Genomic DNA, 26,539 nt, shown 5'->3' with positions numbered 1-26,539 from the left:
CAATGGCAGACCGTGGGACTTCTCAGCCTCACTGGCATGAGCCAGTTCCTCATAATGAATCTACATCTACGTGTGTGTGTGTGTGTGTGCACATATATACTGGTTCTGTTTCTCTGGAGAACCCTGACTAGAGAAATTTAAAGTGGTGATTAAAGTTAAGTGAGGTTATATGGGTGGGCCCTTATCCTATAGGAGTGGTGTCTTTAAAAGAGAGAGACACACCAGGGAGGCACACACACAAAGGAAAGACCATGTGAAGACACAGCAAGAAGGCAGCCATCTGCAAGCCAATGCGAGAGGCTTCAGGAGAAACCAACTCTACCAATATCTTAATCTTGGACTTCCAACCTCTAGAACTGTGAGAAAATAAATTTCTATTGTTTAAACTACCCAGTCTGCAGTTTTATTATGAGTTCTAGCAAACTGATACAGGAGCTTTCTCAGTGTTCCTCATGTTTTCCTTATTCCTGGAAAGACATGTTGTCTTCCTGAGAAATTTAACCCATCCTTTAATGCTAACTCAATTGACACCTCTTCTGTGAAACTTTTCCAAATTCTCTGTGTTCCCGTATTTTGACATTTTCTTTTATAGCACTTTTAATATTGTGTCAGTGCCTGTCTCTTGTACAAGACTGTGAATCCTTTAAGAAGATCAGCCATACAAAGTTCATATCTGAATTCCCAATACCGAGTTTAAATGCTTGTTGGATGAATGGATGAATGGGTATATGAATGGATGAATGAATGAGTATAGGAGATGCAATTTCCCCTTAAGATGCCGTAATCCCTGCTGCCCTCTGGTAGCTATTTATTCTATAACACTGTATCTTAGGCAGTTCATGGATTCTTCCAGGTAACTTGTTTTCCAATTTATGAAAAACTCCCCCCTCATATTTTGGTATTACCACAATCTACTCTTCTTGTTACATCATCCATCAACTTCTGATCATCCTCCTCATTTATTGAGAACTTTTGTACCAAGACCCCAGTCTTCACTACCCTAACATCAGTGACTTCCAATGACATATAGATCATCCTTCTCAAAAACAGATTCAAAATTTCTTCCTTAGCCCTAACATGTTAGCTACATCTTACTTCAGGAACTCATTACTTGGCCACAACCAGACTTCATCATCACAAAAAAGATTTTCGTATCTGGATATTTTGGCTCTGTAGTAAGTTGAATAATGACCCCCAAAGATGTCCACATTCTAATCCCCAGAACCTGAGACCATGTTACCTTTTATGGCAAAAGAACCTTTGCAGATGTGATTAACTTAAGTATCTTGAGATCAGAAGATAACCTTGGGTTATCTGGGAGGGCTCAATATAATCAGAAGGGTCTTTATAAGAAACAGGCAGAAGGGTCAGAGTGAGAGAAGTGACAACAGAAGCAGAAGTCAATGTAATGTGAGGCCATGAGAATCAGAAGGCAGGCAGCCTCTCAAAGCTGGAAAGGGCAAGAAAGCAGGTTCTCCCTCAGAGCCTCCAGAAAGAACACATCTCTGCCAACCGGGTTTAGATTTATGACTTTTAGAACTGTGCGAGAAAAAACCTATGTTGCTGTACCCACTAAGTTTATGGTAATTTGATAGAGCAACAAAAGGAAAGCACCACAGGTTCCAACAGACCAATCTCTAGCCACAGGCTTTTGTTCTTCTGGCTCACTCAGTCTCTTTCAGTACAACTAACCCTATCCTCACAACTGATGTTCTCTCTCTGGCTACATTTCCTTTCCTAGACACATAGACACGATGATTTTAAATGCTAACATCTCTCTTCTCAAGACATCAAGGTCCTAACCTGAGCTAGGTCCTCGGTCTCTCTTTATTCTTTATATGACCTTCAGGAGCTCCTTCTTTTTCTCAGAGCAATAGTTCTAAACCAAGTCACCTGCCCCATCACTACTTCTCTCTTTACTTTTTTTTTTTAAAGATTTTATTTATTTATATGACAGAGAGAGACAGCGAGAACAGGAACACAAGCAGGGGGAGTGGGAGAGGGAGAAGCAGGTCTCCCGCTGAGCAGGGAGCCCGATGTGGGACTCGATCCCAGGACCCTGGGATCATGACCTGAGCCAAAGACAGACGCTTAATGACTGAGCCACCCAGGCGCCCTACTTCTCTCTTTAGTAAGCTACCTTGACTTCTATTTTTGAGATAAAACTGAGGTGCAGCATGAGCTGCCTCCAGCATGCCCCCTTGCTGCAGTCCCCCCAGCTTGCACTGTCCCTGCTTATTTCTCTCTGCTGCCTCTGCCTTACAGACCTTCCCTCTCTCTTCCCTTTGCTCTCTCTGTGCAAGTTGATTAAGTTTTGACATATATATACACGCATGAAACCACTACCACAGTAATAACTAATATATCTGTCACCTTCAAAACTTTCATCCTCCATTCACCCAAAATAACTTACTTACTTCTTTACCTTTTCCCAACGTTTTCCAACTTTCTATGAAGACTTTATTGACACCACCCAATTCCCTGGTTGACCACCCTTCCTTCGCGTTCCCATTTTATTATACATACTTCTACTGCAATTGTCATACCACACTTGATAATGTTTTGTTACATTGATCTATGTGTCTTTCTCCTTAACTAGACTGAGAGTCCCTTGAGGTGGATTACTGTGTATTATTTGTCTTGTTATCTCCAAGTACTTTGAGCACTTGCCTGTAATGTTTTAAGAAATGGTAAGAAGGAAAGTAGAAAGGACCTAGTGAGATGGTGAGTGATGTGGCCAGACAGCAAGCCTCCTCCCACCACATATACACACCATCACCACCACCAAACATCATTTGTGCCTCTCGCCTCCTCCTTGTGATAAATCTGTTTGGAGACTAAGGCTGATCCCAGATCTCTAGGCAGAAACTCATTCCAGTCAAAATGACAAGTGTGCTGGCATGTTCATCTGAGAGTCCTATTTCATCAAATCCGCTTCAGAATCAGGAAGGCACCCTTGGCTACCTCCGTACTCCAGACCATCTGGTCAGGTGGCACAGCGCCCACTTACAAGGTCAGTTTCTTACTGCCCTGAACACTCCAGTTTATGCTGTAAACTTTCTCTCTGACCTATCACAGGAAAATCTTCAAAATCACATTAGTCTCTTTCTCATCCACTTCTTTCAGTTCTTGGCTGAGTGGCAGGGATATTTCTCCAGAGCATCATTGTGATCTAACTGTCTCTCTAACTGAGGACAATGAAATGGTCTGGGAGGACAAAGAGGGCAGCACCCACTTCTTATATTCCTTTTTTGTGGAATGGAGAGCAGCAGTGAAGTGGTCTCTGCCATGGAAACAGTGGACCACGTTCTGGGTTCTCAAGGATGTGTCCAGTCAGCTTCGTGGACATTCTGATCCTAAATCAAACTGTTTGTATTAGAATTGACAGGCATTAACTATGCTTCACATCTAAATGATGGTTCCTTTTGTATTCAAAAGAAATCGTTGCCACAACAGTAGAAATGAGAGAAGCCACAATATGTTTGCTTCTTGTTGGCACATTTTTGGTTGGAGTTTGCCTGCAGAGTCCCCTAACATCTGGGAACTAATGCTATAATGATGAAGCCTGCTAACATCATAGAGAAAGCTGAAGATGAGCAATCATAAATAACTATACAAATGATATGCATCCTGTGCCAAAATAAAAAGGATAGCCACATTGCAGGCAGAGCTCCTAGGGACCAAGATGGGGAAGAAATCTGCCTTCACATGACACCAACACATTCTTACACATGGTCCGCTCTACTGTCAGGCATTCAATCTACCTGTAGGTAATTCTGTCCGGGTAGATTTCAAAGCAAATATATTTGAGGATTGTCTGAAAATGCATCTCTACCTCTGCCTTCTTTTCCTATACATTTGGGAAAAAGGGGGAAGACGACATGGAGGGGGTTAGAAACCAACTCTCACCCTTGAAGATTCAACATAAAGGCTACCTTCTCTGTGAGGTTCCCTCTAAACCACTGCAACCCCCAGTGACCTGTCCTTCCCCTGAATATCTATAAGATTTTGCATTATACCATATACCATACTGACTTGCATTATTAGTTATCCATTCATGATTCAGGAACTTGTCTCCCCAATAGACTGCCAGGTCCTTGAGGACAAGGACTGCTCTATTCGTCCACGGTACCTATTCACAGTGATTGAATACAGCAGATGCTCAAAACATCTGATTGCTTGGGTAATGCCACCAGCAAATAACCCCCAAGTCACAAATATGATTTTGTTGCACAGTATATGAAATTTAAGGAATAAATCTATCTCTGTATTAAGACTGTACGCCTCGTGTTCTGCAATTCCTGAGAACAAGGTACGTGAGCTATGTATTGGGGATTGCACGGGGGCGCCGGAGGAAGCGGGGAAAATTGTTAAAATGTATCGGGCCAATGAAAAAAATGCCCACATGGGATTAAAACAAACTGGATTACAGAGAGTTTGCCTAAGCAGTAAGAAATGTTGGACGACTCCATTTAATAATTAAAGCTAGAGGTCTCAGTCCTCGAGCGTTACTGCCGGCACGGCCGCTCTCTGCTCCACACCCCTGTGGGAACTTTGCCCCACCGTTGAGCACGGGTTCTGCAAGCCGAGTTTGGGAGACCACTTTCCGCTGGTGCTGTCACGGCTGTTCCTCGCCACCAGGGGGAGCAGCGCGCAGCGCAGCGCCGCGCCTCAGGCCGCGCGGCCGCTCTCCCAACATGCCCCGTTCCGCCGCGGTCGACCCGGAAGTCGTCCCCGGCGGCCGCCGGCCGGCAGCCGTGACAAAAGCCGGGCTGCTGGTGGCAGTCGCCCGGGGACCCCAGCCCGGCGGAGGGTTCCTCCGAGGGCGGTGGCGAAGACACCGTTGTGTCCCCCGCACATCGGGACTCGGTCTGGGCGCGCCCCCCAGCGGTGTATGACCCGGTGTTCGGCGTCTGTAAGTGTTGGGTGAGGGGCGCCGTAGGCCCTGCCCCGCCCTCCCCAGGCAGCGCGGCGGCTCTCCGACCTCTGCATTATAAAGGCTGCGGAATCTCCGCTGGAACGGGCTGGCGCGAGGGGGAGAAGCAGTACCGCCCCTGTCGCTTTGCAGTGCCTGTAGGACGCCGAGGGCCCAGAGCCCCGCCCGGGGCCCTGAATAGGGCACGCCAGATAGCCTTGTCTCCGTACACAGTTAACGTCCCATTCCCGAACTCAAGTGAAGTAGAAGGAGGGTGATCGATCGTCTGAGTAGCCATCTGCCCCTTTTAGCCATGAAGGCAGAGACAGTGTCCTCGTTACAAGAGGCTCCAGCTGAGTCCAGCTGGAACCTCAATAACCTGCTGAGTAGCCGGAAGCTGATGGCTGTGGGGATCGTGCTCGGCTGGCTCCTGGTCATCCACTTTCTGGTCAACGTGTGGCTCCTATGCCTTCTGTCTGCATTGCTAGCGGTGCTGGGAGGATGGCTGGGCTCAAACGCCATTGTGGGGGCTTCAGGTCGACTGCACCTGGAACGCTTCATCCCAGTGGCCACCTGCCCTCCAAACCCTGAGGCAGAGAGGCAACTGGAACTGGAGATCGACCGTACCATCCAGATGATTATTCGGGACTTTGTGTCGTCCTGGTATCGCTCAGTGAGCCAGGAGCCAGCCTTTGAGGAAGAAATGGAGGCCGCCATGAAAGGGTTGGTCCAGGAGCTCCGGAGGAGGATGGGCATGGTGGACAGTCATGCCCTTGCCCAGAGGGTTCTGACTCTCTGCGGTTGTCACCTGCAGAGCTATATTCAGGCGAAGGAAGCCCTGGCTGGGAAGCAGAGTGGTACAGTTGAGCCCTCCCAGCTCTGGGAGGCTTACTGCCGAGCTACTGCCCCACATCCTGCTGTGCAGAGCGCCAGCACTGAGGTCACTTATACACGTGGCATTGTAAATTTGTTGCTTCAAGGACTAGTGCCAAAGCCCCACTTGGAGACCCGGACCGGTCGCCATGTAGTGGTGGAACTCATTACCTGCAATGTAATCTTACCACTGATTAGCAAGCTGTCAGATCCTGACTGGATCCACCTCGCACTTGTGGGCATCTTTTCCAAGGCCAGAGATAATCCAACAGCAGTGGTTAAACCAACTTCCCCAGCCAGTGCCCTGGAAAAGCCCTCAGTGCCCACATCTCTGCCACTGATTGTTGAGGTACAGAGCCTGCCAGAAGTGAGAGCCCCTTCTCCAGCAGCAGCAGCGCCGGTGCTCCTGAACTGTAATGAGCCAGACCGGCCTTCCCATCACTCCCCAGAAGTTGAAGAAGGCCATGAAGCACTAGAGGGAGAACTGGGTGGAGTGCCAGAAGAAAGAAAAGTAGGATACAACTCATCTCATTTCCTACAGCCAGATATTCGAGGCCCTTTGTTCTTATGTGAAGACACAGAGCTGGAGTCTCCATTGTCTGAACTGAGCAAGGAAACCATCATGCTCATGACCCCAGGCAACTTCCTCTCTGACAGGATCCAGGATGCCCTGTGTACCCTGGAGGGTCCCCAGTCTCTGGAGTCTAAGGATGTTGAGGGATCCGAAGGAATTGAAGGAGCAGAGGCTGAGCTGGGTCCAGGAACAGAAACAGAGACAGGGCTGCTGGTCTCCTTGCTGACTTCCTGCCCAGAGATCCACATTGACACAGCAGACAAGGAAGTAGAGCAAGGAGATGTCACCTCTCTTACAGCTTTGCTGACAGATCCAGAAAGGACCTGCCCCCCACGACCCTCATGCTTAGAGAAGGCTCTCACCAATGGTGTGAGCTCCGTAGATCCTAATCTGCCACAGGTTCTGCTTTCCTCCTCTCCAACTGGTCCTCTCAGCTCAGCCACCTTCAGCTTTGAGCCCCTGACCAGTCCAGATGGCCCAGTTGTCATCCAGAACCTTCGTATCACTGGTACCATTACTGCTCGAGAGCACAGTGGCACTGGATTCCACCCATACACACTCTACACGGTGAAGGTAATAGGATTAGAATTATGGTCACCCACTCTGGGCTGGGAATGGGTTTGGAAAGCAGAGTCAATGAAGCTAGTATTCTCAGGGAGAGAGGCTACTCTTCATTTACTATGTTTAATTTGACAAGAATCCATATGTAAATGGTCTGAAGATCATTTGTAAAGCAGAGTTGGCTTCTGTTTAGTATCTATGCAAACAATCCTAGAATCTCAGGGTTCTTAGGATACTGAGGGTCATATTTTTCAGTGCTTCCCAATATAGAGTCTTGTCCAGAAATTCTCTTACCAAACTTCCCTGTTAATTTCTTTCTTTCCTTTCTTAATTACTAGTGTCTTTTGTACTTTGTTTAGGAAGGAAGTTTATTTACATGTATATGTAAATATGCATATTTACATATAAATGAATAAATATATATATGTATAATATCTCAGAAGGTACCAGGTTTCTAATTCCTAGAGTTGTTTAAGCACAGAAGTAGGAACTACTTGGCAGAGATGATATGAAGGTATCATATGTATCATCATGTATCAGGTGGTGAGTTCAGTTACAGCAGCGGCTCCCTAAAACTGGCTTTAGGATAGACTGCCTCCCAATCACCTGAAGAGGGATTTTTGTAAATTCTCATTCAGATCTATCAGAGCCTATCAGAATCTATTTAAAGAGCAGCCCAATTGATTTTTGAGGTGCAGCCAGGTTTGGGAATGTCTGAGTATCGATTAGTGTCGCTCAGGGAGCAGAATATTCCACAGAAACTCCCAGGTGCCCCAAGTTTGAGAGCCCCACCCTGAATTCTGTCTGTGTCTCTTACCTAGGCCTTTCCTTCTCAGTGCTGGTCTGAGGGACTACTACTTTGCGCATGTCAGTTCATAATGAATACTTCTCTCTGGCTCTAGAAAATTTTAAGACAGCCTTAAGCCCCACCAACAAAGAGATCATTTTTTCCATCACCTGCCCCACAGTATAATACCTCCTCCAGACAATAATGGTAACCTACCCCTAATGAGAACGAGTACATACATAGTTCTTGCACATCATTTCATTATATCTTAACTACTCTGTCAAAAAGTCTACCCTGTACTGAGTTGCAGCTTTCATGCTGTTCAGGGTGTTTGCTCTGGGGGAACATTCAGTACAAGTTGTCTTTTCCCACATACTGGCCCTCTACGCATATGAAGACAGCAAACTTTGACCCCTTACAACATCTCCAGTCTTCGTGTGACTTCCAATCATACAGATGATATGTGCTTAGAAAAAAAAAATTTCAGTTTAGCTCCAAGAATAATAATCTGTCCAAAGCAAAATAAAAACACATGTTCCTTTAATGCGTTCCAGGCAAACAAATGATTTTATTCATCAGCTGTTTTGGATTATTTGTTCTTCCCCCCCAACTAACATAAATAATCACTGGTCAAGTATAATGGCAAATGGTTATCCTCTTATAACATCCAACCCATAATTTAGGAGTGAAAGAGGTGCTCTTGTGCCTTCTGTTTTATACTCTTTGAGATGTGAAAAATAGTAATAGAGCCATTTTAAGATTCATTTCAGAGCGAGAGAGAGGGAGACAAGCGGGTGGGGCAGAGGGAGAGAGAATCGCAAGCAGACTCCAAGTGTGGAGCCTGACACGGGGCTCGATCCCATGACCATGAGGTCACAACCTGAGCCAAAGCCAACAGACACTTAACTGACTGTGCCACCCAGGAGCCCTATAGCCATTTTTATAAGTAAAGAAAGTGTTTGCAGGAGGGAGTTTTGAGGTGGAAGGAGGGAATGAACAGCAAAACTCATTGCTCTTTCTGGGCCACATATGTTGGGAAACATCTCATTCCTTAATTCAGCAGCCCTGGAAATTTGAGTTATTCATTACAACTCAGAGCAGCAATCACATCTACTAGCTTCAGAAATAGGGGCACCTGGTGGCTCAGTCAGTTAAGCGTCTGCCTTTGGTTCAGGTCATGATCCCAGGGTCCTGGGATTGAGCCCCACATCGGGCTCCCTACTCAGCGGGAGCCTGCTTCTCTCTCTCCCTCTGCCTGCCACTCTGCCTACTCGTGCACGCTCTCTCTCTCTCTCTCTCTCTGTTAAATAAGTTTAAAAAGAGAAAAGAAAGAAAAGAAACAGAATAGGAACGTCTCCCTCCCTTTACCTCTACTCTGCTCTTACTGTGTGGCCATTGAGCTGATGCCCTAAACAAATGTGTTCATTCAACAGTATGAGACGGCCCTGGATGGTGAGAACAGCAGTGGCCTGCAGCAGGTGGCCTACCACACTGTGAATCGCCGCTACCGCGAGTTCCTCAATCTGCAGACGCGTCTGGAAGAGAAATCAGATCTCCGAAAGTTCATAAAAAGTCAGGAGTTTCCCCAGCCCGCTTTACACATCTACCTCCCTGATATGAGAGGCTGGAGGCCTACTATTTGTGGGGAAGGATGGAGGAGAACACAGCATCAAGGGGCCCGTGTTCCCCCAGTTTGCTTTCAGATGTTTTGGGTTTTAGTACTGGCTAGCACTGATCGCATTCTTTCTGAGGCACTTCTTTGCCACTTAATGCTTTGTTCTGGGGCCCATCTAGTTTAAGCTTAAGAAACTTTCACATTTCCACCTGTGTCTGTGAGGTGGTGTGAGGCGTTAAATCAACTTTTCCACATACACAGAGATGAATTGCTCTAAAAATAGTTTCCAGAAATGCTTGCCATCCTTCCTTTAACAACCAGGCTTTTTGGGTGTTTGCTATTTGATACCCATAAGGCACAGGAACAGTAAGAAAATGTAATAAAATTTAACTCTAAAAATAAGCTAGTAAGCAGCTACTTTGTTTAAAAAAAAAAAAAAACAACAACTGATGATCACCCAAATAAACTTTTTAATAAGTTTAGGCATAAGTTGTGGATTTCAGTTATGCATTTTCTTTCTTAATAACAATAGTTACTACTGAACCAAGCTTGAAAACGTATGCCAGGTTGTCTTTTACGCACTTTACACATATTAGCTCATTTAATTCTCCTAAGAGCTTATGAGATAGAGAACTATCATTATCCCCACTTTACAGAGAAAAAAGTCAAAGAAGAATTAGGCATTCTTATAGTAGGGATTGGAGCAAAAATTTAAACTCAGGCACCTAGACTTCAGAGCCCTCATTTGTAACTACCGTAGCATATGGCCTCCTGTACCTTAGCGTGAACACTGATAACGAGAGTAGATTGTATGTACTATATCCTTGGGGTATATTTGGAACTCCTGAAATAAAAAAATCTCAGGAATATATTCAACAGTTCTGTTTTCTTTACATATATGATGTATTTTATATGGAATATCTCTCAGTGAATGTAAAGTGAATGAGTTTGTGTTTTTGTTTTTTTTTTTAAGATGTGAAGGGTCCTAAAAAGCTCTTTCCGGACCTTCCATTTGGAAACATGGATAGTGACAGAGTAGAAGCCCGAAAGAGCCTCCTGGAATCCTTTCTAAAGGTCAGCATCCTTCTGTTTCGGCTGTGCTCTCATTCTAATTATCAGATACCCAAGCCAAGTTGGAGAGACTTGGGCACCAAAATTTCTCTTTGAAATCCTTCTTGTGTCTTTTGCAGCAACTCTGTGCCATTCCGGAGATCGCTAACAGTGAGGAGATGCAGGAGTTCCTTGCTCTGAACACAGATGCTCGTATTGCCTTTGTCAAGAAACCATTCATGGTGTCCAGAATAGACAAGGTACCAGCAGGGCCACTGTGTGCGCTCAGCTTTAGTTTCTCACCAGAGTGTAGGTAGTGATTGAAAAATAAAGGAAGTAGCGGGTACAGAGAGAAAGCAGAGAGGAGTCCATAGAACGTGGACTAGAATTTTTAAGATCTGTCGCAAATACTGGTTGGACCATCACCTTGCTAAATTACAGTGAGCAAGTCTGACACTATATGTGTACACATACCTCCTGGGGGATATTATGACATTGTTATTCTAGCGGAGGAAGGTGAAGATAGATCTGTACCTCCATAGATCGGTGGGGGCAGGAAAGTTTCTCCTGGGGATAAAGATCATTCCTGGTGTTGGTCACTCAGGAAAAAGAGCCCCAAGACAGGACACTAAGCTTGATTTAGACTGGTATAGTCTAAATCTCTGCTGGAGAACAGAGCATGGAAAGAATTACACTTTTTTTGAGAGGGTGTCTCAGAACCTTTGGAGATGGTAGGAGAAGGACATTTGTGCAACACGTATCCTGTAAGCAGTGATTACCAGCTGATTTTAGAGTCTCCAGGGCACAAGTCTGCAGGTTATGTTTATCCAAAGATGGCATATGTTTTAAAAGGTTAGAAAACACTGACTCATTGGCAGAAGGCGGGCCTCTCTCTAGACTTCAGAGGATAAAATGAAAAAGTGGAATTTCATGTGGTAGGAATTAGGAGACATGCACTGCTGTGAGGAAAAAGCTGCAAACTGGAAAGGGATGAATGAGGTAGAATCCCCAGAATTCCATGCAGATGTGTCCATCCACACAGATGTGTTCACTCACTGACTCACCAGCCACTTAACTGCTTGCCTGGTCAAGTACGAGCTTGACCATGAACAGGACTAGCTGCTGGTGATACAGCAGTGAACAGAGCAGATAAGGACCCTCCCCACAGACTACAATTTGGTGAGCCTTGAGAGCAAGTTATGTTTTCTAAGCTGCGTTATCTATTCATGCGGTCCTCTGTGTTCTTTCCCTGGTTTGTTATCCCCTATGCTTTACTGTCATCTTGCTCTGACACTTCAGCCCTGTCTCAGCTGTGCTGGCTGTACTCCTTGTAGAGGGTGAACACAGGCATGAATTAAGGAAGGCGTGATGCTGCTCTGAGCCGGCAGTGTTAATTAGCAAGGAGCACCAAAAGAAAAGTAAAGATTTCTTCTCATTTCTTTGGTATTTTAGGGTTTCATTTGTACATTTTATATGTACATTTTATATCTATATGCCATTTTTCCATTCTGAGAAATACAACTCTTACTCTTCAGTGAGGATTGTTTTTTTTGGTCTTTATGAGTAGTTTATATCAAATTCAGACTCCTAAATTTTGACATGAGTGATTTTTGTTACTCTTTCTGTAAAGAAGAGAAATTGTTTGGATTAACTGGAAAAACCAGTTCTTTACTCTGTGAATTTACTCTGAACATGTTAATATTATATATACTTCTAGAAGGTATTTCTCATTTGATAATCTTTACTCTTTCTCTTTTCCATATATTCCTACCTATATCACTTCCATTTATTCAGATCTTGGTGAAAGTATTATTGATTTGGAAATTAAAAATCATTCTTTCATATACAAGGAAAGAAATTGAAAAATGAAAAGTATCTCACCAGCCTGCAGAACTCCCAGCTTTTTATTTATCTCACTGTTTTGGTTTCTTTTCCCATGACGTTGTTTGTCTTAACTCTGTGAGGAAGCAGATTTTTATGGCCATCGAGAAAGGGGGGAATAGTTGCCAGTAAATGTGCCTGGTATCTGACTATGCTGATGAAAAGTCTCCACTAGCTACCCTAGCTATCTGCTCATCTTCATTGCATAAAGCACCATGAGACAACTGCTCATTTGGTGGTTTCTGTCTGACCCTGCACCTCTGACCCCTGCAGATGGTGGTAAGTGCTATCGTGGACACCTTGAAGACAGCATTTCCTCGCTCCGAACCCCAGAGCCCCACAGAAGAGCTGAGTGAGGCCGAGACAGAAAGCAAGCCCCAGACAGAAGGCAAGAAGCCTAGCAAGTGAGAAGCCCTTCAGTCACCCGGGGACCCTTTCCAGTTCTCAGGGTGATTGCCAGTCCTAAGCCAAAGCCTATCCCCACTCTCCAGCCCTAAGAGAGAGGAGATGGGTCATACATACCAGTTTTTATACAAAGCCAGACCTACACTCCTCAATCCTCAACCCAGAGGAGCCTGAGATCCAGCATAGGCATCCCTGCTGAATGTCTTGCCATGGGAACCCAGAACTTAAACTGACCAGGGAGTTTTGACTAGAAGGAAAACTGTAGAATATGGATATTCTCCTTTTCTATTTTCCTGGAAAATTGAGGTGTTTCTTTCCTATTAAGAATTAAGGCTTATAACTGATCTCTGTTTGTCATCATTTCTGGAAATCTTAGCTCAGAAGATGCACGTACTAGCAATAAACAGGAAAGGGCCAGAATAAACATGCGTAGGGCCTATTTTAGCCTATTCTGTCCTGCACTAGAGTCCCACATACACCCTTTCAAAGCGAACCTGTGGAAAGGAAGGGCACCACACTTAACCCTTACTGTAAACTTCATATCTGTATCTGGACCGTTATGAAGAGAAAGAGTGAGTGAGTGAAAGAGAGAGAGAGAGAGTGTGTGTGTGTGTGTGTGTGTTGGGGGGGTGGAGAGTTTGTATGTTTGTGTCTGTATGTCTGACTGACTGTCTTTGTCTCTGTGTTCATGTCTCATGGACCAGCAATAAAACAATTTTTAGCCTTTTTTTACTGAGCCCATATTTTGAAGAGTGACCGTGATATCTGTGCTTTTAAGAGCCTTGAACATGAGGTTAGCACTTGTAGTCCCTTCCCTACTTTTATTTGGAACACTAGGAGAATAAGTGGATGTATGAAAAGGGTACTAACAACAACAAAAACCTTGGTTTATGCCACTTGTCAATTTAATCTCAACATATTTTTAATGAGTATGTAGTATATGCTCACCATTCTTTTAACTTATGGGACTACAACCATGATAGACTGGTCCCTGTTTTACATTAACAAAAGCCCTTTCCCAAATGCATCGTGGACACAGCTTAGTGCAATGGTTGTACTATTTATAAAGAATTGCCAGAATGTATATCGTTTTGGGAATTTCAGGGCCAGGTCTTTCCTGGCAACTCTGACCACAGTAAACTCCCAAGAATAAGTATGGGTGTTCTTGTTTTAAAGCATTAATACTTGTCAGCCCTTGTTTGGAGATCAAAACCATGAATCATGTTCTGTTTCTGCTCTTTGTATCAATACCAGGTCCAGATTGAGGTTCTCCAGTAAGATTGCTCCAGCACTGACTATAACTGAGGCACCTGAGAAGATTCTCTATTGTCTCCAGGAAGGCAATGTGGTAAGAATTTCCTAGGTAACTCCTGGAATTAATAGCTGGGATGTTGATACTGCAGTTACGGACAACTGAGACATTCTCCAAAGTCAGGAGAGATGTAGGTGCCTTGCTAAAGGACTTAACCAGCATCTGGATCTCTAATTTTTATTCTAAAAGTATTTTCTCTTAGTGGTTTCTAATTCCTACCCACTCTGGGCCAATAGGTTGGCTTCTCAAGGGTCATGGCCTTGGAATAAAGGATGGCAGAATGAGAAGGACAGCCAGTTCTTGGGAGAGAACAGATGACCCACATGTATTTGCAGCGAGTGAGAATAAAAAAGGCACTGTTTTACTTGCAATTTAGGTAGAAAGTGAAAATTTTCTGAAGGTGGCCACAGAGTACGTTGCGTTCTGTACTCATGATACTGATGCAGGGAAGGAACAGGGAAAAGCTGAAGGGCCACGGTTACTCTCCTATTTTCTTCATTCTTTATGTGATGTGCCGCTGGCTCTTTCTAGGAGTCAGAAATCCTATCCATGTCTGGGATGGAATCCTTTATTGAAAAACAGACAAAGTTATTAGAAATGCAGCCAGCAGAAGCCCCAGAAAAAGATCCTGAACAAATCCCCAAAGATTGTACGGATGGTTACTTGTCAGATGCAGCTGTGCCGGCCCGAGACCTCAGCAACAGTGATCCAGGTACGTGACAAGATCTCCGCTCCCACAGAGAAGGGAGGTAGGATGTGATCATTGGGAGTTGTTGATGTAATTTCTCTTGTGTTCAGCTAAGCAAGCCATGTGTTAAACACCAGTGTTTGAGGTGCTGTGTCGAGTCCTGGGATACAAAGAAGAATTTGACACGGTCCCCAGAGCTGAGTCAAACAGAGGAGCAGGGTACAAAAATGGGAAGTTCTGGTCCAGCAAAATAAGATCCATGCTTATCATATCATTATCTTATTTATGTTATTTTTGCCGTGCTTTGGCATTTTTGGACTACTCTCTTTACAAACTTTCTTTCGTGTCTGTGGTACCCCTTTCCTGGTTTTCTCTCCACCTCTCTTGTGATCCCTTGTCAGTCCCCTTTGTTGGTTCCCTTACTAGCCTTCCAGAACTTTTTTTTTGGCTCTCTGTTCTTACCCTGCATACTACCCTGAGTGATCTCATTTGTGCTCTTGATTTTAAATCTAACGTGTGCTGACGGTGCTTAAATATTGGATGTCGTATTTCCAGTTGCTTACCGGAAATCTCCACTTAGATATACCATAGGGCAACTGAAGTACAACATGGAATTCTTCCTTTTCCCCGGATCTTTTCCTTCTGTTTTATTTACTGCCATAGCAAATGACGCCACCTAGTTCCCCAACATAGAGCAGGAAGGGAGAAGAGGTGAGGACAGGGAGGTTTGCTTCCCAGAAGAAGTGCAGATGTTTTTTTTACAGAGGAAAAAGTGGGAGCCCTGGATATTAGTATGCTTGCTGAGCTAGAACGTATAAAAAGGTTTTTCAGTTCCACCAAGACAGAGGCTCCCACTGAAAAGAAAAGATCACAAAACCTGGGGTTCAGAAGGGGAAGAAAAAAAAAAAAGGCTGATTTCAGCATTGTTTCTCAGGTGCCCTTGAACGACGTCACCTGACCTCTACTGTATGGACCTCAGCTTAACTGTGTGAAAAATGAAGTTCACAACCCCACCTCTTCCCACATATCTCACTGGTTAAGTAAATGAAGTGTTAGGACCTCAAAAGCGTCAGAGAACTGTAGGAAGTTACAAATAAGAGGAAATGGGTAAAACAGTATAATTCTAGCCAAAGTCAAGCCTGTAAATTTTGAACATCATATCTCTAAGGGTATAGTTTATGCCTGAGCTTTTCTTCTAGCCCTGAGAAACTCATAATGCTCACATGACAGGAAATTTACCATTTTCTTCAGAGGACTCAGTGCCTCATTTTGCTTTATTTTTTACTGCTATGACTAGCTGTCACCACATGGTGGCAGCTCTAGGTAAACGCTAAACCTGAGAAAATCATAAAATCCACAAGGGTGGCTGATGCTCAGGATGGTGCTGTTTCCTAAGGAATTGAATATCCTGTCTTTGAGCAAATGACTGGAAAGAAAACATATCAGTTCCCATGCCCCCTTGAAAAGCAGCGCAGAAAAGATATATATATTAGATGGGATTAAGAAAAAGTAGGATTCGGTTCTGGAAGATTCATCCAAATCTGAAGTTACTAAATGTCCTAAAGAACTCTTCAGGGAGGAGAGCTTGGGCAAGCTGGCCGAGACAATACGCATTTGTCCTAGACTAACAAAATTACTGTTGATGATTAATTATGATATTAATCACAGCAGTAGCACCAGATTGCTGAGATTCATTCTGGAACATTATGTATTCCTGGGGACATCTCCTGGGAAGCAAATCACAGATGACAAGGGACCCCCTGAACGGGGTTAAAAGAACAGATGCTTCCATCCATAAAGTACATCTGTTCAGGAGACTTCAGCTTAGCATGCATGTGAAGTCACTTGTGGTCTTTCCAGTCTTTGAAAGAGGAAAGAAATCAGTCATTGTATTGGCATATTTTACCAAAGGTAGAGTGCTCTTCCTCGAACCACATTTCTCTCAAAACCAGACTGAAGCCTTCTAGATCCCAACCCAACAGCTCTGTGTAATGGAGATGCTTTCAAAGCAACTTGTTTACGGGAGAATGAATCCCAAAACTTTCCCCAGATCTGCTGCCCACAACATTTCCATGATGTTTTGTGGAGGCCAGTGGAATATAAAGATGGAAGAGACTGGGCCTTGCCAGTTCCAGTTAGTCACTAGTTGGGAGCAGTTACTTGGAACAGAATGTATTTAGTTTCCCGGGGAAAATACAAAAGAAACAGAAGCTAGATAGGTAAAATAATTATATGCAAAATCATTTAGAAAGATAAGTATTACTGAGTGACTAAGGAATATAAACAAAGAATTATAAAGAAATACAGAGCCTATCACTGAACTTTTTAGATATAAACATCTCTTGATTTAAGTACAGAAGAATTACAGAAATACAAGATGATTGATATAAAGGTGAAGATCCAGTGCATTGAAATATGTTCCTCCAGAATGGGTCTCTTCTGAGTTACTTTTGATGCCTTTTCATACCCCAGGAGCAGAGACAGAGCTCGCTGACACAGCCCTAGATCTGCTCCTCTTGCTGCTGATGGAGCAGTGGAGATGGCTATGTACAGAAAACATGCAGAAAGTTCTTCATCTTATGTTTGGGACCCTAGTTCAGAGGTAAGATGGCAGAGTTCTCCATTGTATTAGAGTCTCAAGTTGGACAGGGTTTAGATGTGATGCTGAATTCTGCACTGGAGAGGGAGAGTGTAGAATCCAGGAAACCTGCAGCCATAAGGAAAGACAGAGACTCTGTCATAGGTGCACAGGGATGAAGACTGCCTGAAGAGTACCAAAAGGCTTGTGTTAACCACCTCATCATCTAAAGTATAAATGGGTCTGCTTCTGTAAGACTTCTGGCATAATCCACTGAGTTATAGACACTGCCTGTGATCTTAAAACACTTCACCTCAACTCTTCCTGCTCGGGGAGCAGTTCTCCACCCAGTTATACCCCCAACCCCTATACCTTTCACCTCGTTAAAATTGACATTTCTCTTCACTGACAGTATGTATTTACTGTGATGATAAACAATGAGACAAGGAGAAAACAGATCAGTGCTCTGAAAATAAAGATTGTTTTCTCCAAAAGGTGTGTAAATATTCACAATTAAAGAAGTACTCACACAGGATGGTAAGGAATAAAAGTATACTTAGATATAAAATGTGGACTGTGATCCCAACACCACTTGCATCTCCTGAAAGGTCTGCACATGGATGGAGTTTTTAGGTGCTAACTTCCTAACCATGAAACTGACACAAACTTTGCTAAACTCAGGATGGCCAGAGACACGGTTTCAGAACCAGACAGATATAAACAGTGCTTGCTTGTGTTTTGACCATTCTTGTTTTGATTTCTCTCTTTTGAGACATCCTGGCAGGTCCTAAAGTAACAAGAAGCCCAATTCTGACCTCTTCTGTTAGCATATGGCTCATGATAATAGGTCATACCAAGAAGAAAAACTGTTTTTAAAAACAGAAGTATGTGTCAGTTCTACAAGTAGAAAATCCATTAACAAGGAGCAAGTAAATCTTCCCTCCTACTCTCAGAGTTACTTAAGATCAGGGAAGCTTAAGGAGCTTTAATAATAAAAAGACCTAGTGAAAGAAGAGGATGCACTTTCATATTTGCTGAGCGCTCATCATATGCCAGCACCTGACCTCTGTGTACATACATTTTCTTGTAGCAGCCAAGTGAGGTAGGTAGCCCATTTTATAGAAGAAAATAGAGGTTGGCAAGGTCAGCTAGCATACCCAAGGTCATAGTTAATGACACCTGCGCTTTGAAGCTAGATGTGTGTAACTCCAAAGCCAATGTGCTTTTTCCTACATGTTGTAGCTGACAACTGGTCTCCAAGCGAAACCCACATATAAAATGCTGACTAGTCTCCATGCCATTTGACTTTCCCCTTTGTCCCTCCTCCATACTCAACTCTGCCCCTAGAGTGCTTTTTCCGAAAAGCAAATATGAACATATAGTCCACACTTAATATCCTTCAGTGGTGCCCTCTTGCCTACAAAAGTGATTTTTCCACTGTTTCCCAGAGTTCTAGGGTTCCACAGAGGTGCTTTAGAAGCTAAGGCGAAAACTGAGCAGACAATGATCTAATCAAAGAAATTTCATTTTGGTCAGTGTAATAGGCTAGGGATCTGGGTAATTTTTTGTTTGAAAAAGGGCTCCACTGTGTTTAAAATATATATTTATTATATTAAAATTTCAGCTCCTTTCTTACGTGACATGGTTTGGTCCCAGCCTTATTTCTAATTCTCCCCCATGCAAACCATTCATCGTGACCTGAACACTCAGTGGTCTCTCTTCCTTCAGGCCTTTGTTCATCCTCTTATCTCTACCAGAATGGTCTTTCTCTGTTCATTCTTCTCCTACTCATTCTATCTCATGTCTCTCTCGTTCTGTCTCCTTCCCTATGTCCAAAACTCTCCCTCTTGTCTGCTTGGCCTACTGCTAAATATTTTTCAAAAATTAAGCATTAAATGTCATTTATTCTGAAACTTTTTTGTGGTATCCTCTCCCACCTTCCCCCAGAACTAAGGAGCCCTCTTTTCTACTTTCAAAGTTGTGATGATTATACTTATCACAGTGTATTAGAGAAATGATATTCTTTCCCTAAACCAGTAGTCCTCACATGGGGGGCAATTTTCTCCCAGGGGTATTTGGCAATATCTGGAGATATTTTTGGTTGTCACAACTGCGAAGGGAGGCAGGAAGTTATTTCATCTAGTGGGTAGAGGCCAGGGATGCTGCTGAACATCCTACACTACACAGGACAGCATTCTCCCCACCGCCCCAAACAACAATGAATCATCCTACCCAAAATATCAACAGTGCAGAGGTTGAGAAACTTTGCCCTAGACTACCAGTTCTTTAAGGAGTAGACCTGGCTATATATCCCCAGCAACTTACACAGGACCCAGGACATAGAAGATGCTCATTAAATGTTAGATAAAAGAACAAACATTTCCTTTCTCATTACCTTCATACTTGAAGTAGAGTCTCTCTGTTTTTATTCAGTCATCTGTGAATGTTGCTAACTGAGCCTTCATTTCTTTCTTCCTCTATTAAGTTTCCCCTTGCTGATCTTCCAAGTGCTTTCCCAAAACTGGAAGATTCTAAAACTAGCTAGTATGTGATAATTGATTACCCCCTGTCCTTGAAGTCATTTACATGATGAATTGGTTTCAAAACACAAGAAATTATTCAGTAGGAACAGAAAAGTATAGGTGAGTCAGGAGAAATTTTTAAAAGATTAAGATTCAGGTAGGAAGAAGTTTACCTAAAGTTTGAACAACTCAGAATATTAAAGGGCTTGAGCAAGTTAACAGGTAAGGAAAGAGAAATATATTCGGGAATTATAGGCAGATCATTGAAGAAGTAGTATTTTACATAGTTAGGGTTCTATGGGAAATTAAATGTAAGGGAATTTCTGATTGAGAATTCTAAGCCAGATTGCATTTACCTCAGTGGGCGATGATTATAAATTCTCTAGGGATAAGGAAGAGACAAAGATAAAGTGGAGCGGGTGGGATGTGCAGAAGTAAATATATTGTGCCCTCTGGTGTGAGCATACTGTTAGACAGTTGTCCAGGCTGTTTGTAGCATTCATCCACTTTACCTTGAAATACTCCTACCTCTCTGTCCAGCTGGGAAATTGTTTTGGTCTGACTCCTTTATTCACCGGGCTGGTCAGTAGGAATGAAGCAGACTCAGTCCCTACTTTTCACATTTTGTACAGTTTCATGGTGGTTAAAGCTGAGGGCCTTATCCATGATCATTAAGCTAATGCGTGGTGGAGCCAGAAATCAAACCCAAGTATTCCAAAGCCCAGGTTCTTGTCTACACTATATGCTACTTTTCTGCTATGATTAATCTCTCTGAGCTTTGGTTTCCTCATCTGGAAAATAAGAATAATAATAGTATCGATCTGTTTAGGTTCATAAAAAGTGTCCAAGTAGATATTAGGTCTTAATATTTGCACTTCAGAAAAAGGAAAGAAGGATAAAAAGTATTTTCTTTTTCTAATTGCTCCAGCTAGTGGCCCGAAATTTGCTCTACTTTTATGTCTTCAGGATGACTTGTGTCTTCAGGATGACCCACTCTATACCAGTCTTGTCCCGTAGCTACCACTGTCCCCACTATGCCTGTCTGTGAGTTACACAGAATAGAGCTCCTAAACAATAGAGACTTTGTAAGGCCTTTCAAGGTGACTTTGTGCCAGTGGGCTCATTTGTTAAAGCAACAACCAGAGTGTTCCCGTGTCTTACATCAGGAAGCAGACTACCTGTGTCTCTTTCCAGCATAGACAAGCATAGGTTAAGTACAGAGTTCAGTATTTTCCAGGATTACTAGTGCTCCTGGTTACATGGGTAGGGAGAGCTGCTGGAATCAAGTAGTGCCTTTCCTCATGAAAAGAACTTTGAATCAAGATAAGTTTTATCCTTCATGTCCCCATCTGTTGACACTTCCACTAGAACCCCGCTTCTGGTTAGCTGGGTACATAGCTGTCAGGTGAATGAAAACGAGCAAAACCCACGGTTAGCTCACACCATAAGCAAAATCAGGGAGAGGGCTTACAGCTAAATTTCCCTTGACTTTCCTTTTACTTTTTTTTTTTTTTAAATGAGGTGGCATCTCTTTGTTAAAGGAGGGAAATTCTGGATGTATTTAGTGAATTTGAATGAAGCCAGTATGAATCTTGTGCAAGAACAGAATATTGTGGCTCTTACTTTTGGAAAACTCTTTGTAACTGTGGTCGGTTATAAATTTTTCCATGTGATGATATTTTATACTTATTCAGTTGTCTAATATCCCTTCCTGTCAAAAAGGTCTTACTTATTTCTAACCAAATTTTATCCTTAAGTCTATTTTGTTTTGTGTTAGCTGCAATAGAAATAGGAACACAGCCGGCTGACACCCTTCTCACCCTGAGTCTCCACAGACTAGAACTAAGAGTCTTATCCTTCCCTGGTCAAGGCCTTTCATCTTTCCCTAGAAATCATTCCATCTTTTTAATGATATATAAACATGACCCTCTTCTCAAATATCTTGTGCTGGGTTCACAGTGCTCTTGAAGCTTTTTTACAATAGGAGTCAAGAAGAAACCGTGGCTATCTGGAAAAAGAATCCCAATTCCCCTTCCAGAGGCATGAAGGATCTGTGGTCTGTGGTCTCGTACCAGCAAGTTCCCCTGTGTGTGGTAGACACGGAAAAGACAGGGCTTATTTCAGGACTCAAATTGTAGACATTGATCACATTGTCACCTTCAGGATATTTAGTATCCAGCAAACCTTTGTTGAGAGTTTACTTTGTGCAGACACTGTGCTGAACACACAAGCGTATTGTATCACTTAATCCCCTCAAAAGCCCTGTGAAAGAGGTATTATGATCCCCATTTCAAAGATGAGGAAGCTGAGGCTTACAAAGAATTGTGGTTATTTAATCCAGATCACAGAGCTAGTAAGTATGCCACAGGCAGAATTCGAACCCATGTTCGTGTGATTTTCAGCTATAATGACTTTATCTTTCATGGATTGCCCTGGGATTTGAAGGAATTAAAAACCAACAGATATCTTTGCCTCAGAGTAGTCTACATTCCTCAAGAGGAGATTATCAGTCACTTTGTAAACTCCACGGTTCTGTGTATGCACATTCACATGTAACACAAAGGGCCCTGCAGCATCCTAAGGCCAGCCCATGTTACTTCTCCCCTGGACAGCTTACATGTCTTTTTATTTTTAAAAAGAGGTTCATACAGTGTTACATTCTTGGGCTTTACTTGCTTTGGTAAGCAAATAAGCTGAAATTTGATATCCCCCCAAAGCTACAGCACCTTCCCTGCCACTCCACCTACCATTGCTACTCTGAGAAGAGGTATGGTGTGGTCCCTGCCTGCTTCCTGCTTCGGTGTTGGCCTCTCTGAGACTGTCCCCATCACTGCTGCCCAGGGAGCACCATGTTTGCTGTGTCTCTGAAACCACAAGGATCGGAGCTGTATCCTTTTGCAGATTACGTGGGCTCTCCTTTGAGCTCTGCCCTTTAAAGAGAAGGATAGTCGGTATTGGGGCCACTGATAGTTACTGACGCTTCTCTAGTATCGTGAACACACTGCAGCTGGGGCTTCAGGGACTGTACAGCCATCTAGATTTGCATTCATCTCCTTAAAATGTCCTAATTTTCCAACCTCCTGCATCATCATCTCCAAAAAGATAAGTTCTCCCTTCAGCTTTGTTTACTCTCCTTGCTCCCTTAAAAGACCTATATATGCGTAACTGCCTTGGATGCCAGGAACTCTTGCCAAGTCATGAGTGTGCGCTCCCTCACTCTCAAGCTTGCGCTCTAGCCTGCAAAAAAAAAAGGAGAGTAAATTCAACCTCATGACCCCTCCTTCTAAGCCAAGGTTGGAAGAGTTCTGAGCTGAGCCAGGCTTCATAAATCTCCCTTGATTGTTGATGGCGTGGAGAGAGTGGGGGAAGGGAGCTGAAGAGAAGTTAGATGCCCAAAAAAGGCATTGTTAAGTCAAAGGGAAATCTTGGACGCATGCGCGCCTGACCTCGTGTGTCAGCTTCTGTGCTGGGAACATCCAATTATGTAAGAAGGAGCACTCCTTGTTTGGAACTAGAGACAAAGGGAGGGGCAGAGGAGTGAGGGTAGCAGGCTAAGCCAAGGAGTGAATCCAGCTTGTGCAGACTGCTCATGTCCGAAAACAGAAGAAACTTACCAGTATTCCTGCATGCATCAGAATCAGGGTTAGGAAATTGGACAAGTACTCAGACATGACTAGGTTGGAGGGAAAGAGGAGGGATGTACTGTGCTCCATTGATGGTAGAAGGTTTGGGGCAGGAAGATCCAGCCAAGGTAAGGGGTGAGATTATTATGGAGTCCTGATGGAGAGCAAAGGAATGAGAAGAAGCTGGACTGGTTCCCTGCCTGGATGCCCAGAGCAATGCCATGATAAAAATATGAAGCAGGCTAGCAGTAGAGTACACGAATGCCACGTCCTGTGGCTCTGCCCTCCCCATGGCCCCGAAGATGGCATCAGACTCTGTGTCAAAAGGGCAGTAGACACATTCCTGGCATCTACATCAGGATTTCTTAAAGAGTGAGTGAGTGTGTGTGTTTGTGTGCATATGTGGTGTGGGTTGGGGGGCACGTGAGAATGGAATAGCGTAAAAAGAGGAAGGAAGAAAAGAAATTCTGTAATCTGTGGGCAAAGGAGAATAGAAAAGTATGTGAAGTCAGGAATTCTATAGAGATGAAGGAGAAAAGAAAGAATGTGTCAGGTTTAAGGAGTCCAACAAGCAGTGGACCCAGGAGAAAATTAAATGGCAAGCTCTGGACTTTATGCCAGGCCATGGACTCATTTTCTTAGAAATGCAGTCCCTACAAACCATCTCCCAGGAAAGGTCAGGAGGAGTGTGGAGAGAGAGGAGGGGACCCCTGCAGAGGGCTGTGCTGCCAGGCACGCGTGTTCGTCTTCCTGAAAGACAGTTACGAATGGCTGACTACATCCTCTGCACTAATTCTCATAGGTCACCCCAGAATCTGAGTTGTTCCTTACGTCTTTCTCAATGGGCATGTCTAGGTAGCAGATAGATAAAGGGCCTCTCTGACCTTGGTTAGATCTTAAGGGAAACTCCAGGCCTGCCACCAAAGGATACAAGCAAGTGCCCCAGGAAAGGAGCTGACATTTAATACTAACTATACCAGCTAAGCAGCTTTGTGCTTCATGGACTGATGTGCAGTGCAGTTCTGTGAGATAGACCTATATTTACACATCTTACAAGTGAAGAAAAGGATATTCACATTAAGCTTCCCAGAATCAAAGAGCTAGGAAGTATGAGCCCCAAGATTTCTACTTCAGTCATCCTGGCCTCAAAGCCCATGCAATTTCCGCTACTCTGTACGGCCTCCCCACTCTGCTGGGTTTCTCACCAAGCTGTGCCCACTAGAACTGGCCTCACTTGCAAGTCCCTCTGCCTTATTTGTGTCTAGTCTCTCTTGCTTTCCATCTGACTGGACTCAAGGACACATGCACATTTAAGTAGTATATAAATTGATTTCCATCTACATATTTCTGATTTTATTCTTAAAACACTCCTGGATCAGAGATTGCATAGTCTCCTTTGGGTATCCCTCTTCTGCATCCTGTTCTCAGTGAGAAAAAGATTTTCAGAGTTAAGATTCAGAGTTTCTCAAGGAACATAGATTACAGCTTTTCTCCTTTGCTCCATAAATTTCTCTTTCTTGTAATTCAGTTCTGGCGCCTTGTGGTTTCTTACACCTGATCTCTTTCTATGCAGTTTCTGTAGGAAAATAGCATACTTTTGCAAGAGCCCCAGATACAAACTAAATCTCAAAATTCTTTCAAACCAAGTCTCCAGATTTTCCTGTCAGATTATTTTCTGGCCCTTTATTGACTTGAGTCATTACTGACTCGAGTAGTTTTTAGAGGTCCTGAAAATAATTTTTTGCACTGATGGCTTTGCTCACGTTGTATTGTGCTTCCTTGGGAGAAGAGGGACGCTGCTTGTCTCATGCCTCTCCCACTAGACCTTGACAAAGGGAAGTTCTCAATTTCTGTAGATGGGGCCAAGAAGGGCCCCAGGAGTCTCTCCTATTATGAGCGGCCTCCCTGTCATATTTCTTGGGTGTCACTTACTCTACACCCACCTTCAAATGAAGATACCCTGTCTTTTCTATCCTATACTGACAGGTTCTACTTGAATACAGCTTTAAGGTTGTAAAAGATACGTGGTACCTGATTGCCTGTGCCTGTGTGTTTTTGTACTTCTGCGTGTAGATTCTCATACACTCAGGCAGAATTGGTTATTGCATCAGTTAAGAATAAAACAGAATCTCGTGAGGTATTTAGACCTCAGTACCTTTCTTCAGGTCAAGTTACTGGTACCTCTTGCCCATCTGTAGCTACAAATAGGAACCCAGGACAGTTCTGAAGGACAGTTTCAGTATCCTCAGAGCGGGGACTCTGTCTTATTCATCATTCTGTCATAAGCACCTAATCATATACATGGAAGGCACTTAACAAATTTGGTCGAATGAACATCACATGCCATTCCAATCAAATCAGTCCCTCTGTTTATCACTAGTGAAGTTCTCAGGGATTCCTCAGTCATGCTGGGGGACAAGAAACACCAGTGTAAACTGAGTCTCTGTTATATCCCTCCCCCACAGCTCTTTAAGTGAGCACCTCAAATTCCCAGGGCCATGGTTGAGCCTGAGAAGAGGTTTTCCTTTGGGCCCTTTAGGCCCTCTCCTATCCTCGTGGCACTCTCCTTTCCAGAAGAACATAGTGTCCTCTCTGCCATGGGCCTCCCACTGTGAGGCCCATCTAAGCTGGCCGTCTCTGGAAGCATGTCCTGCTGTTGTGCTTCTCAGCCTCTTTCCTTCCACACAGGGAAATAAGAATATGGGCTTGGAAGTCAGACAGATCTGAATTCAAATCCTCCTTTGTGTCTTACTATATGTGTGACTTAGAACAAGTCACTTAACCTCCCTCTGCCTCCATTACTCTCCAAATGGGAATAAGAGTGCCCAGCTCATAAAGTTAGTTGGAAGATAAGAGATGATAATGAAAGCCTCTGGACGCATACCTGGCACATAGAAGCTCTCAGTAACTGTGAGTTCTCGTCATCTTTACAAGCTCCATGTTCCATTTCCTTGGGAACTCTAAATTGCTAGGGCAGTAGCATATCTGATGTAAAGAATATGTTTACATCTCAGATCTGTACCTCTGAGACAAATAATGCAAGATATGTTAAGAAAAAAAAAAAAGAAGAAGAAGAAGGTAGCGGGAGGGGAGGAATGAAGCGGGGGAAATCGGAGGGGTAGACGAACCATGAGAGACGATGGACTCTGAAAAAC

The 26,539-nt window shown here is 43.6% G+C and overlaps 1 protein-coding gene across 5 annotated transcripts in view; it reads left to right on the top strand.

Moving 5' to 3' along the window:
* The first annotated feature begins 4,721 nt into the window (after nucleotides 1–4,721).
* SNX19 (sorting nexin 19) overlaps nucleotides 4,722–26,539 on the top strand; it is a 43,999-nt gene continuing 22,181 nt past the window's right edge. The window contains exons 1-9 of one of the 5 annotated variants that reach the window (XM_006733473.3): nucleotides 4,722–6,935; nucleotides 9,144–9,282; nucleotides 10,299–10,399; nucleotides 10,516–10,635; nucleotides 12,530–12,660; nucleotides 13,916–14,009; nucleotides 14,505–14,685; nucleotides 17,134–17,263; nucleotides 22,479–23,756. In XM_006733473.3, coding sequence (XP_006733536.2) covers nucleotides 5,229–6,935; nucleotides 9,144–9,282; nucleotides 10,299–10,399; nucleotides 10,516–10,635; nucleotides 12,530–12,660; nucleotides 13,916–14,009; nucleotides 14,505–14,685; nucleotides 17,134–17,263; nucleotides 22,479–22,629 — 2,754 coding nt within the window. In that variant the 5' untranslated portion in view covers nucleotides 4,722–5,228 and the 3' untranslated portion in view covers nucleotides 22,630–23,756. The other 4 variants (XM_081799086.1, XM_081799087.1, XM_081799085.1 and 1 more) reach the window with 4 other exon arrangements.

Source organism: Leptonychotes weddellii, chromosome 11 (assembly GCF_054177405.1).
Source record: "Leptonychotes weddellii isolate Sample4059 chromosome 11, ASM5417740v2, whole genome shotgun sequence".
NCBI lineage: Eukaryota > Metazoa > Chordata > Mammalia > Carnivora > Phocidae > Leptonychotes > Leptonychotes weddellii.
Note: the sequence above shows the minus strand (reverse complement) of the source record. Positions and strands in the feature narration are given on the sequence as shown.